The sequence below is a fragment of the Diospyros lotus genome, chromosome 2, assembly GCF_014633365.1.
Source record: "Diospyros lotus cultivar Yz01 chromosome 2, ASM1463336v1, whole genome shotgun sequence".
Taxonomy (NCBI): Eukaryota; Viridiplantae; Streptophyta; class Magnoliopsida; order Ericales; family Ebenaceae; genus Diospyros; species Diospyros lotus.
In genome coordinates, this window is record NC_068339.1 from 47,696,410 (window position 1) to 47,716,183 (window position 19,774).

The 19,774-nt window shown below is 38.3% G+C and overlaps 2 protein-coding genes across 6 annotated transcripts in view; one reads left to right on the forward strand and one right to left on the reverse strand.

Annotated features, from left to right (window-relative positions):
* The window catches only part of LOC127794575 (signal peptide peptidase-like), a 62,989-nt gene that overhangs the window by 19,893 nt on the left and 23,322 nt on the right, over window positions 1-19,774 (forward strand). For 3 of the 5 annotated variants that reach the window (XM_052325786.1, XM_052325790.1, XM_052325787.1), the window contains 3 exons: window positions 15,065-15,233; window positions 15,315-15,490; window positions 17,220-17,347. In XM_052325786.1, coding sequence (XP_052181746.1) covers window positions 15,065-15,233; window positions 15,315-15,490; window positions 17,220-17,347 — 473 coding nt within the window. The remainder of the gene's footprint in view (window positions 1-15,064; window positions 15,234-15,314; window positions 15,491-17,219; window positions 17,348-19,774) is intronic. The other 2 variants (XM_052325791.1, XM_052325792.1) reach the window with 2 other exon arrangements.
* The window catches only part of LOC127794853 (protein translocase subunit SECA1, chloroplastic-like), a 59,875-nt gene that overhangs the window by 12,352 nt on the left and 27,749 nt on the right, over window positions 1-19,774 (reverse strand). The gene's annotated exons all lie outside the window — the stretch shown is intronic.

A 19,774-nucleotide genomic window follows, 5' to 3' on the forward strand; every position in this document is an offset into this window, starting at 1 on the left:
AGATCCCCATGCAAAAATGTATTCTTGACATCATATTGATGCAATTGCCAGCCTGGGTTAGTAGCTAAGGATAGAAGAACTCGGACTGTATTCAACTTAGCAACATGGGCAAAAGTGTCTAAATAATCTACTCCATACACTTGAGTATACCCTTTAGCTACTAGCTGTGCCTTGTAGCGATCTAAAGATCCATCAGACTTATACTCAATTGTGTATACCCACTGACAACCTACTGGATGTTTCCCTTTGGGCAATGGAACAAGTTCCCATGTTTGATTTTTCTCTAGGGCTGCCATTTCAGCTTCCATGGCATCTCTCCAATGCTTGTTCCCTATTGCTTTAAAAAGTTTTTTGGAATAGGGATGGTATGAAGGTTGGTAAGAAAGGCTTCATGATGGGATGACAATTTGGAATAGGATAGGAACAAATGTAAGGGGTGTTGAGTGCAAGCTCTAGTACTCTTCCTAGGGGCAATAGGCCAATCAAGGTCATTGTCAGAGGGTGCTGGTTCGAGTGTAGGGTTAACAGTTGCAGTAGAGTTATCATTATCAAGTATGAAAGACTCAGTAATGGGGTTACTTGATGATGTGCAACGTGGGCTGATGGTATTGTTAGTGCTGTTAGTTATAGAAGTAGGGTTTGAGGCAGGTGTTGTGACTTGCATAAGCATAGAGACTAGCCGTTTTTTCCTTGAGTATACCTATAGTGGCCGAGGAGTACTTGGAACAGGCTCCTCTAATGTCATGCCCAGTGAATCCTTTGGACTAGTGGCTGGGAGAGAAAAAAATGGCAGATCATGACCAATAAGAATAGGAGACTGACTTTGATCCGAAGACTGAGACTTACTAAAATAAGAATGTCCTTCTACAAAGGTGACATCGGCTGACACATAGTACTTCTTGGTAGGAGGATGGTAATATCAATAGCCCTTTTGAGTAGATGAGTATCCAAGAAATATGCACTTTAAAGCTTGAGGATCCAACTTCCCCCTACTAATAGTGGGAATATGGACAAATGAGATACACCCGAACACTTTGGGTTGCAACCCTGGACTAGACACATGACAATTAGGAAAGGATTTGGTTAATAATTGAATTGGGCTGGAAGATCCAAGGATTTGAGAGGGAAGCCTATTGATAAGAAAGGTAGTTGTTAGGGTTGCTTATCCCCAATAATGTTTGGGAACATTATGGTGGAATAGGAGCGCTCAAATAATAGCAAGTAGATGCCCAATTTTTCTCTTGGCCACTCCACTTGGTTGAAGAAATCCTTGGCATTGTCTGATCTAACCCTTTTAAAACCTATCACAAGCTATTTTTTTAATCATATTGTAGAATGTAGGAAAAATACTACTAACTTTAGTTTTAGTTTTCAAAAGATATAGCCATGATACTCTAGTGCAATCATCAACAAAAATAACAAACCACCTTACCCCAGAAATATTATGAATTGATGAGGGACCCTAAATATCATTGTGAATTAAGGTAAACGGAGAACTAATCCTTTTATTAGATGAAACAAAAGAAACTCTTTTATGTTTGGAAAACTCACACATGACACAATGGAAACTGTTGACATTTAGACCCTTAGACAATTCTGGAAACATCATTTTAAGAGTAAGAAAAGAAGGATGACCAAATCTGTAATGGTGCAGCCACATTAGATCCTTGTTGGACTGAGCCAAGCCTGACACAAGAGGAATCTGCCTTTGTTTATCCTGTTCACTTAGTCCCTCAAGGTAGAACAACTCAGCCCTAGCCTTTGCAAGCCCAATCCTCTTCCTCGTGCCCTGCTCCTGTATCTCATAATGAGTTGAATAAAAAATAACACTGCAATTAGTATTCAATATGAGTTTTTGAATGGAGATTAGGTTAGTGAATAACTTAGGAACATGGAGCATATTTTTGAGAGTGAGATGTTTATTAAGAAGAACATTTCCTTTGCCCGCAATAGTGGTTAAAGAACCATCTGCTAGGGTGATTTTTCTGGAACTAGGACAAGGGCTATAGGTAACAAAGTGATGAGAGAAAGGGGTCATATGATCCGTAGCTCCAAAGTCTAAGATCCAAGAGGTAGAATGATAATTTTTTTTCAAGCATATTGAGCAAAAGAATTTGAAGAGATACATGTGAGAGCAAGAGAGCAGACATCTCTTTTTGCAGTCCCTTTTTCGAGAGATTCTAAGAAGTTCTTTAACCTTTCAATTTTTGCCCGGTTAAGCTTTAGGGTGTCTCCTTGTTTGGATCTCTTCTAATCCGGTTGTTGATGGCTGCTAGCCATGTACATTTGGCCTTGATTCTTTAATGATCCACCTTTGGAAGGCTTTCCATGGAGCTTCCAACACTTCTCTATGGTGTGTGTTGAAATATTGTCTCCAGTATATGGTATAAGAAGAAGAAAAGTGAAAGCAGTGAGTGATGGTAGTGTGCTAGAGGGCCATTGAAAAATTAGATAGAAGTTTATATCCCAAACTGTAATTAATGGAAATTGGGGGGGGGGGGAGGTTAAATTGTAAATATCTAATGTCTTTTGTAGAGACCGCAAACTCTATAAATAGAGTGCTAGGGGGTGTGTGCGGCCATTCTATTCTCTTCTATTGTAACGTGTGCATTGTATTCTCTGAGATGAAGGCTAGAGTTCTGTTTTTTAGCTTTGTAATCTTGGGAGAGAAGTTGCTGTTTTTGTACTCGGGAATAGGGGGGAGATCTTGTTGCTGTACTGGTCTTTTTTTTCCTTAATAAGACTATTAGGAGGGCTCTTTGAAGGCTTGATGTAGGTTTCCTCAAAGGAAACCGAACCAGGATAAATCCGCGCCTACTAGTGGTTTGATTGTTTCTTGTTCTTATTTTCATTCTATTTTAATTGCTTATGTTTTTGTTCTCAATTTCTATTATCGCTGGGTGAATTTGAGAGTGTTGAGAGAGGCATATATCCTGTAAGGATAATTCCGCATGGTCCTAGGATAATAAATTGGTATTTGAGCTAGTTTTTAGGTTCAAGAACAATCCAAGAACCTTCAAGATTTCATCTGTTTTGAATTCTCTATCATAGAATAGTGTTATAATTGCTGCAACTAGGTATGATATTGAGAAGTTTGATGGCCAGAATGATTTCGGCATTTGGAGGATGAAAATGAGGGCATTGCTAGGGAATCTAGGACTATAAGAGGCTTTAGATGAGGAAGAATCACTGCCTGAAACCTCCACTGAAGAACAGAAAAAAGAAAAATCAAAAGAAAAGAAAGATATTGACACCTTGATTTTAAGTTTAGGGGACAAAGTCTTGAGGGAAGTGGCCAAAATGACCACGACATCAGACCTTTGGAAAAGATTAGAGACCCTTTACTTGACTAAAACTGTGTCTACTAGGTTATATTTGAAAACCAATTTTTTTTCCTTTAGAATGGATGAAGGTAAGAAACTGCAAGAGCACATAGATGAGTTTAACAAGTTATGTTTGGATCTTGAGAACATAGACATCAAATATGATGATGAGGATAAGGCCTTACTCTTATTGCACTCTCTACCAGAGTCATATGAAACCTTTGTTGACATCTTAAAACATGGTAGAGACAAGTTGTCTCTAGATGATGTGACCGGAGCCTTGAGTTCCAAGGAATTACAACATAAGGTTGAAGGAAAGAACTCTATTCATGATGCTCTTACAATTGGTACTAGACCAGAAAACAGGGACCCTAAATTTAAGGGTAGGTCTAGGTCAAAGTCTAGGAATGGCAAGAAAAGGATAAGATGCTATCATTGCCATGATGAGGGACATATTAAGAAGAATTGTCCCAAAAGAAAGAGTGAACTCCTAGAGAAAAACCCTGGAATTTCTTCATCTATGTGTGAGGCTGACTATGATAGTGCAGATGCCCTATAAGTGTCTAGAAATGCTGGAAATGTAGCATAGTTTCTAGGTTTAGGGTAGTCTTATCATAGGAAATGGTTTTTTCAATTTATAGTCATAGTAGGTGATAAGGTGTTAGTAGGCAATAATCAAGAGTAAGGTATCAAGCCCATTAGAGATCAGTTTCTAGGATCTAGGGAGACCTATCTAGGCCTTGTCTCATGGTGGAGCTAGGTGAGGTGAACCTAGTGAAGATGGTGTGTTCCTAAGGAATTCCCAAGCGTATATGAGCTTGCTGGAATTTAGGAAGCTTGCTGGAAATTGCTTCTGGTGTGATGGGTTAGGTGTGTGGAGTTGTGTAATAGGTATTCCTAGGTCTCCTAAAGCTAGGTTCTTACCTATGAGGGAAAACTCTACTAATAGGACATGGAATTAGTTGATTCCAAGGGCAAGGGATGGAATCTGGAATGCTGTGTAAAGAAAAATAGCAAGGAGAATCCTTTGGGAATGTCCTAAACTAACCTATGAACCAGGGTATAGCAATAGGGAAATCTGGAAAATGTTTTGATCAGATTCATTGTGTAAGCTTGGGCTGAATTGTGAGAGGGAGGAAACTAGTGTTTAAGATAGCTTTGGCTCTTGCAGTAAGGGTCCTTGTGAACAGTAAGGGGAAAAGGGTGTGTGCCAGGGTTGTCTTGTATGGTGAAGCCCTTGGTTGATCAAAATCTGGATTAAGCAATGAAAGGGAAGGAGAGTCATCTTGTAGGTAATGAGCAAGGGAATAGAAGGTCTAGTGTTGCCTAGGATGGGTAAAAGATAGAACCTCAAGTAATCTACCAGTGGGGTATGGAATGTTGGGTTTGAAGGATGCTTAGGCTCAGGTTTGAGTGCTAAGGAGCAGGCTGGAAAATAGAATCTCTTGTATAATAAGAGGTAATGCTCTCTTGTCCAAATGAGTGGCATGGAGCCATGTAAATTTGGGGAGAATCTTGGACTTAAATGGAATATCCCTTAGGTTAAAGGGGTGGAGTGCTGTTGTAGTGTCTATTTGTAAATTAAGGAAGTGCTGGGAAATGGGAAAAGTCTAGGGAAATGGCTAGACATGGCCATTGGTTATAGCACCACATGAAGGCTTAATTTGGGTCAAATAGGTGTCTCTAATCAGATAGTATCCATGAAAATTAAGAGATAAATTGGTCTTATAGAGTAGTCTAAGGGATTAGAGGTTAGAGGGAAAGGTAAGCAAGGTTTATTGCTTAGAAGGTCTCTCTATGAGTTAAGTAATTCCTAAGTCAAAATATTATAAGAATTGGAGTCTCTTATGATGGTCCAAGGGATTAGAAATGAGTGCATGGAAAAGCTGTGTGTATTCCAGTGGTATGCCTAGTATATTTAGAGGCAGTTTTATTGATATTTTTCTCCAAATAGAACTCTCAAGGTGTAGCTGAGTGTTTAGATCAGTGTTTGATAGTGTGGGAGAAAGGATAAGCTGGAAATCTAAGGCATAGAGGTTGGAATAGAAATAGGAACAACTTATGGCAGCCTAGGTTACCCTAATCTTAAGCATATCTTAGTAGGTTGGTAGTTAGCAGAGTCTCAAGAGAGTTGAGCAGTTCTCAAAGATTGAAACAAACATAAGAGAAAGTCAGTGGTAAATCCTAAAAGGCCGGTTTTGGGTGTTCGGAGAAAGTCTAGCAAAATTAAGGCCAATTCGGGTAAGGTTCACTGTGCTGTGATGCTGTGTAAAAGGATGGAACCTCTAGGATTAAGGAATAACATCAAGTATGGATTTTGGTTTATGGTGGAGGGTACCTAGATGAAGAGATATGTTTTTAGGATATATATGTTGCATTTGATGTGCAGCAGGAACCCTAAAGGAAAGACTAGGTAGAAAAGCTGAAACAGCCAATGGGCAATTCATTTTGGCTTAGTCTTTAGTCCCACCATTTAGTATATCAATCATATTGGTGTTAGGAATATGTTTATTAGGAAATCCCTTGAGGAGGATAATATCTAATGAGAGTCGCAAGTTTAGTTATTGCAGCTAGGAATTTATTCAAAGGTGGTCTATTGTTATGTTTTTTCAGCATTGTTTTGTTTGATATGTTTGTTTTATGTCTTGAGTGATCAGGAGCAGCAGGTCATATGAAGAGCAAGATGAGAGCAGGAGAAGGTCATCTATTGAAAGGCCAAGGCTTGATGGATGAAGGCTGAAGTATACTCAAGACAATGGTGGAGATTTGTTGAAATATTGTCTTGTGTATATGGTATAAGAAGAAGAAAAGTGAAAGCAGTGAGTTATGGCAGTGTGCTAGAGGGCCATTGAAGAATTAAATAGAAGTTTATATCCCAAACTGTAATTAATAGAAATTGGGGGGGGGGGGGTTAAACTATAAATATCTAATGTCTTCTCTAGAGATAACCGCCAACTCTATAAATAGAGTGCTAGGGGGTGTGTGTGGCCATTCTATTCTCTTCTATTGTAACGAGTGCATTGTATTCTCTGAGAGGAAGGCTAGAGTTCTATTTTTTAGCTTTGTAATCTTGGGAGAGAAGTTGCTGTTTTTGTACTCGGGAATAAGGGGGGGATCTTGCTGCTGTACTAGTCTTTCTTCTCCTTAATAAGACTGCTAGGAGGGCTCTTTGAAGGCTGGATGTAGGTTTCCTCAAAGGAAACCGAACCAGGATAAATCCGCGCCTACTACTTGTGGTTTGATTGTTTCTTATTCTTATTTTCATTCTGTTTTGATTGCTTATGTTTTTGTTCTCAATTCCTATTATCGCTGGGTGAATTTGAGAGTGCTGAGAGAGGCATATATCCTCTAAGGATAATTCCGCATGGTCCTAGGATAATAATGTGCTTGGGTTTCTTACAATAAGTACACCATAGAGTATCTCTATCTATAGCCTTCTTTTCCTCTCTTCCCTTACCTTGACCATGAGTTTTCAAAGAAACCAAGGTTGATGCCTCCACTGAGGTAGTCTCCAACATGACACTCCTTCTTCCTTCTTTTGCATGAACAATAGAGATAACCTCATTTAAAGAAGACAAATCCTCTTTATCAAGGATTTGAACTCTTACCGCATCGAACTCCATGTTTAGGTTGGCTAGGAGATCATATGTCCACTCTTTCTCCACAAATTTCTTATGTAAGGCTGCATCTTCGCTACACTTCATCTTTAAGCGTTGGTAATGGTTCAGTTCTTGCCACAAAGTTTGCAGTAAATTTGCATACTCTGTGATAGATCTGGTGCCTTGTTTTGTGGTTGCCACTTTTGTCCTGATTTCATAGATTTGAACTGCATCTCGAACCTTGGAGTAGGTAAGCTTAATCGCCTCCCAAATATCTTTGGCAGTTATTAAAAACATCACCGCGTCACTAATTTCAGGGGTCATGGAATTCTATAGGCATGACACCACTAGAGAATCCTCTTCGTCCCATGTTGCAAACACCAGATCTCCATCTTTAGGACTAGTCCCTTCCAGATGGCTTAGTTTCCCTTTCCCTTTTAGGAACGTACGGATTAATTGAGACCATTTCATGTAGTTCTTACCATTTAATCGTAAGCCACTTGAAGACTTGGTAAGTCTCCTCTAGAGCCTCCACCATTGTTTCTAGCAAACCAAATTTCCGTTGTGCTGGTGCTGCTGAAATAAGCTCCATCGATTTGAGTATTTTGAGAGTTGGACATGTTGTCCGATAATGAAGATTGAAGGCAAAAAAACGATCACAATAGTCCCAAAGAAGCGGCAACTATTGTCCAGACTTTGATACCATGTTAAAGGATGGAGAAAATAATTCTTCAATCTTATTCAAATCAATGGGATACATGCTAATATATAAACAATCTTCCTGCTAAGTTTGGAAACTCCTAAAAAACTAAACAAAAAAGTTTCTAAGTCTATTTTGGAAACTATACAACTTAGGATACAACTCAAAGATAAAAAGATACAACAATATATACATTCCTATTCTATAAAAAGGAAAGGATGTCAATCCTAATCTCTTGCTCTGATTGATTGACAGAATTTGGCTCTGATTGATTGATTGATTGACAGTGATTGTTGACAGTAATAACTTTTGATAATTGAATTAATCAATTTCCCTCTCAAAACTCTCTTTCATTCTCTCTCTTACTCTCTAACTTTTCCCTCCCAATTCTCGACTCTATTTTCCCTGTCAATTTTCGCGAGTTTTTCTCTTAATTGGAGAGAATTCTCATTGTCAGATTTCAGATTTAACATCTTGGTATTAGAGCAAGTCCCGGGCTGGAGTTAGCAGAGCAAGGAGCAATGGCTGACCGTAGTTGTTAAAGGCGCGCCTAGGCGCCAGTTCAACGCCTCGCCTGGGCCGAGGCGAGGTGATTTCAATGAGCCGGCCTTGCATGGTGAGGTGTCGAGGCGAGTGGCGCGCCTCATGAAACCTAGGTATGAAACCTAGGCAGCCCAATTCCTCCCCTTTTCTCAGTTCCATCATGTATACATTATAACATATTTTACCTTCCATTTACTTTAATACATAAATGTAAATAAGAAAGTATCCCCATTTGGATTCAATAAAAATATCTAAAAAATCAAAATTCATAACAATAAGAAAATAGAATTTTGGTTTTTGTACAAACTCAAGATTTAACAATTTTACCACCCCTAAAATACATATTTACTATTTCTTGAAAAATTCATTAAAAATCATTTTAATAATGATGAATATTAGCTATCAAAATACCGGGAGATAATTTTTCAAAATGAAAACATTTTCTTATATGTCTTTTTATAATGTGCTAATCTTCCAAACTTAGAAAAATAAGATTTTTCAAAATGAAAACATTTTCTTGATTGAAGGGGATGATGAAGATATTGACCTTGATGTTGATGATCTCCTTGATGATGATTGATTAAAACTTCTTTATTGATTGTGGACTTGTAGTGTTTATATGTTTGTTTACAACTTTGCATTATGATTGATACCTGTTTGTGTTTGAGACTTTAAGTTTGAAATTTGATGATGTTTCTAGTTTAGAATTTGCATGATGAATGAATCAACTTTGATGATGTTATTTTAGAATTTGAAGATAATGAATCATTAATGATATGCATGTGTTATTATTGATAATTTGATAGTTTTTTATGATTTTACAAGATTTTGAGTTTTTTTCCTAAAAGGTGCGTTTTTTTCCTAAAAGGCGCGCCTTGCTTTGCAAAGGTGTGCCTCGCCTTGTGCACCTCGCGCCTCAGGCTCCAGGACCCTTTGGGCCTTTCAAAACTATGTGGCTGACGGAACGAGGATGAGGCAAATGGAGATGCAATTGCAACAAGTTTCTGCGTTAGTGGCGGATGTCCAAGGTTGGGTGGATACGATAGAGGAGAAGGTTGGGGTGACGGTAGATCGGAAGTTGGATACGTTGGCTGAATGGCTTCAGGGAGACATGCACCTGCAGATTAGGGAGGAGATGTAAGAGGTGAGGGAGCAAGGAAATATGTTGTGCGATCAACTTCAACAATTTATGTTGATGTTCTCGGGCCAACCTCAGGTGAGAATTTTGCCTGATTTTCCACTGAGAGAGAGATCGTAGCCAATTCTTCTGGGAATTGGTACTAGTAATTGTCGTGCTAGATCATCGGGGTTGGAAGGAGATCCGGCCATGGATGGAGAATTTGTGCCGGAAAAGAGGCAAGAGGTATCGAATCATTCAGATCAGCCCAGTTTTCTGGTTCCCAAGCTGGAATTGCCGATGTTTGAGGGAACCAAACCTAGGTGGTGGGTGTGAAGGTGCGAGAAGTTATTTGAGATTCATCAAGTGGCCGAGAGGCAGAGGGTGTCACTAGCCTCGGCTTATCTCCGTGATGTGGGGGATGTGTGGTTCCAGGGTTGGTCCAGGGTTAGGGAAAATTATAACTCGAAGATTTCACACAAGGGCTGTGTGAAAGATTTGGTGAGATTGGCAGATGGGATGTGGTGTAGGAATTCAACTGTTTGAGGCAGGAGGGATCATTGTTGGAATGCTAGGAGAGGTTTGAGGAGCTTAAGTTCCTAATGTTGAACATGAACCCCTATTTGACCGAAGAGTATTTCGTGTCAAGCTTCATAGGTGGACTCAATGATGAATTGAGGACGATGGTGCAAGTACTCCGACCAAGAATAGTGCAAGAGGCAGCAGAAAGGGCTTCCCTGCAAGAGATGACATTCGAAGCACTGCTGAAGAAACAAAGGGGACAGAATAGAGGAGCAATGGCAGGAGCAATGCCATATGGGGGAAGGCCTACGGGAAAAGAGCCCATGAGGACTAGACCAGGTGTAAGGTGTCTCGCATTACCCCTTGTTTCCCAAAATTTTCAAAATAGAGATAAAAATTTGGAACATAGGAGATTGGCAGGGTTGTGTTTCAAATGTGGAGACAAGTATATATTGGGACACCAGTGTAAGAAGCAACTATTGTTGCTGGAAGGAGGAGGAGAAGAAGAGGAAGAGGATATGGCAGTCATAGCTGATGTGCACTGCATGCCATCAAAGGAGTGGCTAGCTACAAGATAATCAAGGTAGGGGGTTGGGCACAGGAGGGGACCCTAATGGTGTTGATCGATAGTGGGAGTACCCATAGCTTCATTGACGAGGGTACAACCAAGAGGATGAAGTATCCTCTAGCCAACACACAACCATTGTCAGTTATGGTGGCCAATGGAGAAATGGTGATAGGCAATTCTGCTTGCTTAGGGTTTTGCTTGGAGATGCAAGGTGAATTATTTGAGGTTTGATATGAGGTTATTGAAATTGGGTGGCTGTCATATAGTACTTGGGGTTGACTGGATGAAGGGAGTAAGTCCAATCAGTTTTGATTTTAACAAGATGGAGGTATCCTTGGACAAGGAATGAATGAGGGTAGTTCTCCAAGACAATTTGGAGACAGGAACATGCAAACTGATAAGAGGAAAGAAGCTGCACCAATTGTTCTTGAAGAAAATGTCTCAAGTGGCTCATCTCTTTGCCATTGAGGCTAGGGAGGAAGGAGTGACCTATGAGGAACCGGAGGAAGATAGCTCAAAATTCAGTCATCAACAGTCTCATAGCCAATGGCAGGTAACTGAGTTGGCCTTACTCGAGTTATTGCTCACTGAATATCAAGACCTATTTGTACAACCTAAGTCTTTACCCCTTCAAAGATCCTTAGACCATTCTATACCCTTTGTACCTCAAGCTGAACATATTAACATCAGGTGTTACAGATATCCCTCAAAACTTAAAACAAAAATTGAAAGATTGGTGAAAGACATGCTGTCCCAATCTATCATAAGACCCAATCGTGGCCCTTTTGCATGCCCTGTCCTCTTGGTCAAGAAGAAAGATGGGACATGGCGTTTTTGTATTGATTATAGACAATTAGACCCCATCACCATCAAAGATAAATTTCCCATACCCATTATTGAAGTCTTACTTGATGAACTCAAAGATGCCTTTATTTTCTCCAAATTGGACCTAAGGTCCGGGTACCATCAAATAATAATAGACCTAGCAGACATTGCCAAAACTGCTTTTAGAACCCATAATGGCCACTACGAGTTCATTGTTATGTCATTTAGCCTTACCAATGCCCCAACCACTTTTCAAGCCCTTACGAACCAAATATTTGAACCCTACATTTGAAAATTTGTGCTGGTATTTTTTGATGATATCCTAATATACAGTCCTACCTTTAACCTTCACCTAGAGCACCTTAGGACTACTTTTAAGGTCTTGCGATTCAATCGGTTGTACCTCAAAAGGTCTAAGTGTGCTTTTGCACAAACTCAGATTGAATACCTGGGTCACATTATATATAAGGAGGGTGTAGGTACTAATCCTAGCAAAATTGAGGCCATAACAGCTTGGCCGAAGCCCACTAATATCAGATCATTGAGGGGATTCTTGGGGCTTACAGGATATTACAAAAAGTTTGTTAGGAATTATGGTCAGATTAGCAAGCTCTTAACAGAACAGTTGAAGAGGGAAGGGTTTCAGTGGGATCAGAGGGCGGATGAAGCATTTGAATTACTCAAGAAGGCCATGAGTGAGGTACCAGTGCTGGGAATGCCTGATTTCAACAAGCCTTTTACATTGGAAACGGATATAAGTGGGGTGGTAATAGAAGCAATCCTATCTCAAAGTCTAATATTTAGCCTACACAAAGACTAAAATAACCCTTATAATAAAACATCTAGGTTAACTTCTTTCTAACTTAGAATTCCAGTCGCATTCATCCACCTAAGGGGTTCTATTATCTTCTTCATCTTCTAGACATATTTCTTTATGCAAAAACCCAACAAGAGGATTTAGCTTGCTGGCAGCATGTGCTGGCTAAGCTAACTGTCTGCAAGTGGGTAGGCATGTTGCTGATTCTAGACGGGACTTGGGCAATTGTTTTGGCTCCTATTCTCAGCTGAGCAGTATAACTACCCTGCTTCAGCTCAATTGTAATAACTTTTGATAATTGAATCAGTCAATTTCCTTCTCAAAACTCTCTTTCGTTCTCTCTCGTACTCTCTATCTTTTCCCTCCCAATTCTCAACTCTATTTTCTCTCTCAATTTTTTCGAGTTTATCTCTTAATTGGAGAGAATTCTCACTATCAGATTTTGGATCTGACAAGAGAGAGAAAGAAAGTCAGATTCTTTCATTCCATGATTTGGGACTAATGCCTCAATACATATATATAACTTTCAGCTGTATCTTTTGGAATGTCCTCCAGGAGATGCCTAGTTGATAAAAGCCTTGGTACACCCCCTAATAGCTTAAAAATATTATATGGGCTATTCTACTCTTAGGAATGTGACAATACCCCTTCCCTTCACGACATTTCTACTATTCTGTAGTGGTAAAAGAAACGTTTACGACGTTGGATCCACCACCAGGGTTTACCCCCTTCAAACATTGGGATTTCTAGCCTCGACATCAGAGGATTAGTTTGGTTCACCTAGGAAACCTGAAGGGAGTTTTTGAAAGGGAAGGCCAACTCTTGGTGTATCAATGTAAGGGTTTTACTTTTTTCAAAACTTTCTCAAAAACATAAATAAGAACGCAACGGAAATAAGTTCAAGATCACCTTGCAAGACTCGGTTTCCCATGACCATATGCAATACAAAATCAAACCATGCCATAGTGGGTTTAGCATATATACCTCATGGTGGTTTGAAGTTCGGTGTAGAGGCTGGAATCTTCTCTAAGGCAACAATGGTTGCACACTAATAGCTCTCAAATAAATAACCGGCTAGACCGAACCGTCTCTCGAAAGCACGAGCTGCCTAGTTAGTTCACACTCTGGGTAAGGAATGAATCTTACAACTTAGCTTATGTGCTAGCCAAGCTAAATGTAGGAGATGGAAGCTAAATAGATTCCAAAAACCAATAGACTCTCTATTAGGTTGAACTTGTTACACTAGCAACAATTGAATCAAGAGCAAAATGAGAGTAATAGCTAAAAGAATTCCAACTAGAATGAGGAGGAAGAGGGCTTATGGCTAAGAGAAAATGTAGCAACAACTTGCAAATGGCCAAATGTTTCTCACACACTTTCAATTCTCTCCATGATCACCTATTTATATAGGAGGAGATGACCATTTTATTTTCAATATAATATATCACATATTATCTATAATGAAAGTGCATTTTTTTTTTAATGTAATATATCATATATATTATTTGAAGTGCTCTTTTATTTTTAATATAATATATCATATATATTATTTGAAGTGCTATTTTCTTTTTCCATATAATATATCATATATATTATATATTGAAAATTCTCTTTTCTTTTCCATATAATATATCATATATATTATATATATAATGAAAATGCTATTTTCTTTTTCATATAATATATTATATATTGGAAGTGCTCTTTTCTTTTCCATATAATATATCATATATTTTATATAGATAATGCAAATTCTCTTTTAATTTCCATATATTGCATTTAAATTAATTCTCTCAATATAATATAATACATGTATAACTATTATACACAAAATATTATACAAGAATTAATTACCTAATGAGAACCATTCTCATTATTAATATCTGAGTAAAAATTATTAAGTCTTAATGAAGATTATAGCTTTAATCGCTTAGTCAACCACTGCACTTGGATATGCGTGTGACCGTTTCGGTTTACCACTAAGTAGCAATTGAGACCCGTCAAACTCTTTGATGCGAATCAAACACTTTGGTCTACAATGAGGATCTCTTCATCTCCCCGATGTACCTCGAAAGATCCTGAGTGACAACTAGCATTATGTCAGGACGATCCTACCAGTAATGAAGTCATACTTCTTGAGAACCTATTTGAGCTTCTGATTCCCGTGTACAATAATCCCTCCATCGATTAATATCTCGATCGAGTGATAGTCATGGATTGATCAAACTCACTAACTCGATAGCTATGCCACGGTCTAGTGTGGTGTGATCGAGATGACACATCAAAACACACACCTTTCGACATTAGAAACACCTTTTCAATCTTGTGTACTCTGGCCAGGGGTTTATATAACCACAACCACGACTGATCGCATAGGATGTTTATCTCATATAAGAGGTCGACGGATCCCATTAGTAATCACTTGCCTCCATACACCACTGCATAAGAACCACACAATACTTCTCCTACTCGGTAATCAGATGGTTCTTAGCAACGGCAAATCCCTAGCACTGACATACAAGATAACTGTGTTGCCTTCGGTTTAAGGACCAGTATCACAATCGAAGCCAATGACAGATTATAGATCTTCTCAGCCGTGTGATCTATCACTTGCATCACATTCAGTATATGTTTAACTAACACCTATTCACATGTTTACTATATTCATCTCATGGATTATGACACGCCGCTCACTATTTTTTATCATTAGTATCTCATACTAATCAAAGATAGTAACCCTTGTGCCAGTCTGTAATTGATTAATTATAGCCCTCTACTGAGAAATCTAAGGACTAGGAATACTTTTAAGAAATCCTTAATCCGAAAGTCTTTGTCACATATTCTTAACATTTAAGAAGAAGACTATCATTAGGAAATCTAATGGCTCATTCATATTATTGATTGGAGAGGTATGAATGAAGGTATGACCTTAAAATATGAAATTATATTTTATTATATTTGCAAGAATTACATCATTAGTCCCATAATTACAATTTTCAAATATCATTTAAATCTAGCATTAGGGCACTAACACTAACAGTTTTCTGCAGCATACTCCATTCATTCTTCTGCCTCCGGTCTACCTCTCGATCCTGTGATGATGGGTGCTGCCGTGGAACGTGGAGGGAAGTCCATCGGCAGACTTGCATTAGGTTGCCGGGAAAACATAGTGAGTGTAGCACTCAGGTGCTGGCTCAAACCTGAGAATTCTTCTCTAAGGTGCGAGAAGTCTCCACGCAAGTTTCTCTGAATCATCGATATGTTTGCTCGGATGTGACTAACTTCCTCTTAAGTGTGAAGGATTCCCACTTCTATCGTCTCTAGCCTCTCATGTACTTGCTCGTGGTTCTGTTGGAGGCCTAGCTGCAAAGCATCCAGCTTCAACTCCAGTTGTTTTATTCTGGTGCCTTCTGCTATCCTCCTCGCTGATACCCACAACTGTTTCCTACCTTGTTCGTTGGAACCACCCGGCCAAGGTGTGCAGTGACTGTCTCTCCTACTCTATTGTCCTTCGCTTGTTTAATTGTGCTCGACTCAATCGGTTAATAGTTCCGATCGGGGTGGCGCCTGGTTTCGATCGCTCGGACCGTATAGTTCACCGGAAGGGCCTCCTCAAGCCGATGATCGCCTGGCTTTGATACCAATTGTCAGCACCTTAGAGTTGATAGGGTGGTTTAGGATTCTGATAGGAGAATTCTAAGAGAATTTGGGGAAGAACCAGATTCTTTCATTCCATGATTTGGGACTCAATACATATATATAATCGTCAGCTGTATCTTCTAGAGTGTACTCCAGGAGATGCCTAGCTGATAACCGCCTTGGTACACCCCCTAACAACTTACAAAAATTATATAGACTAGTCTACCCTTAGGAATGTGACACCATGTTAGTCTCTCAAGTGTTATTATTTTCTTGTTTGTCTAGTTTATGGTTAGTATTTATACTATTAACTTTAATAAGTAGTCATTTGACTAGCATGTGACTTTTCAATATGGATGGATGGCTAAGGTTAGGAGGATTCCTTTTGTGATGAATGACTATGATTTATTGCTCCTATAAATCTGGTATAAATAGTCTTTTAAAACACCTTGTAAGCTGTCGTTTTTATTCTAACTCAAGGTTTGATGTTCCCCTAAATCCCAAATTTCATATTGTCGTTTTTGTTATTTTTTTTGGGGTAAGAATATAATCTAAACATTCCTTGAATAAAAGGATTGTATTGTCTTATGAAAAGAGTTACATAAACATATGAATTATAATTTATCTTCTTTGAAGCGGAAAAAAAATCATATTATGCTTTTTGTGGATTTTTTTGCCTTTTAAGCAAAAAAAAAAAAAAAAAGAAAAGAAAAGAAAAAGAGCAATCAAAAGCCTTTCGCTTTTTATAAGCAAAAAAGTAATGAAGCTGCTAAAAAAGATGGTGCCAAACAAACCTATTGTCCCTGAAAGATTTGCTCTAATGCAAGCATGGACAAACCACATGCAGCGAAACTTGTATGGATGGCTTTGGCTAGGGGGACCTTGGTTTACTATACAGATACGCGCTGGTCATCATTTTGACAATGTTTTACCATGTATGGAGTTTCACTTACTCTGTTATTGGTCTTTTTGAACTTTTAACCAATCTCAATTACTTACTATGGTCCTCCTTCGTGCTGTCACCTCCTCCCCTGTGCGTGCATGCAGGAATTCCATGTTCTCTCAAATGAAGGTTTTTGGAAAATGACTGACTTTAAGAATATAAAAAAATAAAGAGTGGTTCTTCCTGTTTTGGTGAATCTGAATGGTAAGACAGCACTTATAATATTGGTAGTCTATTATATACATCCTATGGTGGATGGAAAGTTTGGGGATGGCCCTGGTTCCTCCCAAAATTTCCTCTGGCCCTAAGTTTCCCAAAATATGAACCAACATTCCCTGCTGCAAGAATCCTGAAGAATGTGGAAAGCATGGTAATATTTTGCTTCATTCTAAAATGAATTGCTGTAGATCTCTACTCCAATTCTTTTGGTACTATTTATATTGCATTTTTTGATGATTAAGATTTGTTTGAGTATGATTTATCTTGTCAATATATGTGTTTCATTATTTGATCGAATGTAATATTTTACTTTTCTGTTTCTGTATTTTCGTATGATGCAGTTGACAGTATCTTGCTTTTAATATGCAGAATGATATTTTTTTCTTTACACATTTCTTCCACAGCTTTGGAGGTTGAGTTCACAAGGTCTCAGATTGTTGCAGCAATCCCTGGAACTTTTTTCTGTGCCTGGTATGCTTCACGGAAGCATTGGCTGGCTAACAATATACTGGGCCTCTCATTCTGCATTCAGGTCTGATAATATCGTTTCTTTAAGAATTCATCACTTATAGCGTGCCAATTATTGCTTATTCTCTTTTGAGATTTATCACTTAAAGAACCACAAAACCTTGTAAAATGTAGCCAACATGGTTGCCTATTAGAACTTCACTCAATCTTTAAAGACCACTGGAACAAATAAAGAAACAGAAAAGTAGGTAATGTTGTTTAATCAATTCCTGCTATTAATCAATAAATTTTTACTTTTAGTCTCCTGCACCAAGTTGGTGCACCATAGCATGTAACAAAGTCTAGTTGGTTGTGAAGAGTTTTGTGGAATTAAGAGATCGGGAGGCTAGCAGGCCGAGAATGGTGCAAGATAAGCTAGTTTGTATTTTAAATAAACTTAGATATCTTGTAAATAGGGTAGACTTTTATAGGAGGTAGATGTCTTGTACTCAAATGTATATACATACATCCCATGCACGAATGAAGAAGTAGAGAATTTCCTTTCTCCTAAATATTTTCTACAAGTTTAAAGTAGTTCCGGAAACAATTATGTTTATGAATAATAATTCATATGGCTTCTCTTTTGAGTTTTTCCAACATTTGTGCACGTTTAGTGAAGTTTCTAGAAAGAGTTTTGTTTTCTCAAATTCTAAATAATGGGGACATGGTAGAAGTTTGCTTTATTTATTCTTCTTTGATTTGAATAAGAAACTCAAACTTCTCAAACCACTCAGAATAGTATCATAACAGGATAGGTGTAATCCCCTGCCCCACTAAAACAGGTGTGCGCACACACATGCACATTAACACACGCATCTTAAGTGTGCCTTGTATAAGGACACCGCCTACCTGTCCCAGTATGGAATTATCTTTTCTTGGTCCTGATTGAAGTTCTTTAATGTGAATTTCACCATTCATTCCATTCCATTGCTATTGGACTGGGTGTGGCCTAAGATGACAACAGGAAAGCTGACCAAGGTCTGATATCCAACATTACAAAGCAAGAAAACAGTAGGTTCATTGCTAACAACTCAACTCAAGTTAACAAGTCTAAAGCAAACTTATTTGGATTAGCTGCATAGATCATACCTGTAATTGTGTCTAAAACTGTATTGTCCTTTCTCTCCTGACTTATGTTTTCTTGTTCTTCTTCTTTTGTTAAGTGATGAAATCAAAAGAAAACGAGTAATCATCAAAATCTTTTACTACTAAATAGCATGTCAATTGTCATTGACCTAGCAAAAAAAAAAAAAAAAAAGCATGTCGTTATCAATCTTCTCCATCCTGTGGTTTGATTCCTTGTCTAATATTTTTGATTCTTTTGTTAAGGTTTCTAATGTTGTTTTTATTGGATGTTACACCTTTCTTCACCGTGTTCCCTGATGATACCTGGAACTGAATTTTACAGTAAGTACCTAGGCTACTGATGGCAGTTCTGGCAATCACTTGTCCTCTGTGTATGCGAATGAGATTGTCTTTGGAGCGAGAAGATTGCTATCTATTTGTAGAGGGAAGTTTAATCATTTGAACTTCCAGAGGCAAAGGATAGCTGTTTTTTGAGCAAAGAATTCTGAATTTGGTTGAAGCAAGCTGTTGATATCTTTTATATATCTAGGTACTCAAGGAAACAACATAATTAAGTAGTACTATGTAACTTGGTGTATTGAGGAAGGGGTAGAGGGGGCTGGGTAGTGTTACCTTACCTGGCTGCCGTATTGATTATGATGCTAGCTTTTCTTCCTGAACATGCCCCTATAGTGCTTCAATCCTTCAGGAGACCCTTCTTAAATGTGGGTCTGGAGAGCACGAATTTGCTTGTAATGCTTCACTATAGGGACATTTTCCTCTCTTGTGTTTTGGTCATTTTGTTCTTAATATTCAAAAAACATTGAATGACTGAAATTTTGGTTTCAATAGTTCTATCATTTTAATTAAACAAATTCCAGCTCTCCCCCCCCCCCCCCCCCTAAATTTGAAGTGGACCCCTAAGAAGGTGTTGTAGTGTGTCAACCTCCCGCATTGGATATGGACACTTGTTAGACACTTTCAAACGCCTGTTGGTGACTTGCCCAAACAATTGATTTTATTTCTTAGTTGTTTTACCATCAATCACTTTACAAACACTTGAGGGTATTGAACCAAATTTTGTTTCATTTCATCAAAACAATCGAAACTATAATTTCTTAAGGGGATGACATGGAAGACCAAGATTCTAATATTTCCACCGAAACTTGCTAAAATACACCCAAAACTTGTTGAAATACTGCCACTCATTCCCAAAAATTACTTGTTTGACTATATAATGAATATCTAAGGGGGAGTCCGTTCTTATTTATCTATCAAGTAAATTACTTACGAACACCCCAAGGTTTGTCAATATTACATCTGCCTCCATGTGGTTTAAAAGATGACAAATATCTTTTCTTGGTGTTAGTAAGATAATAGAGTAAAT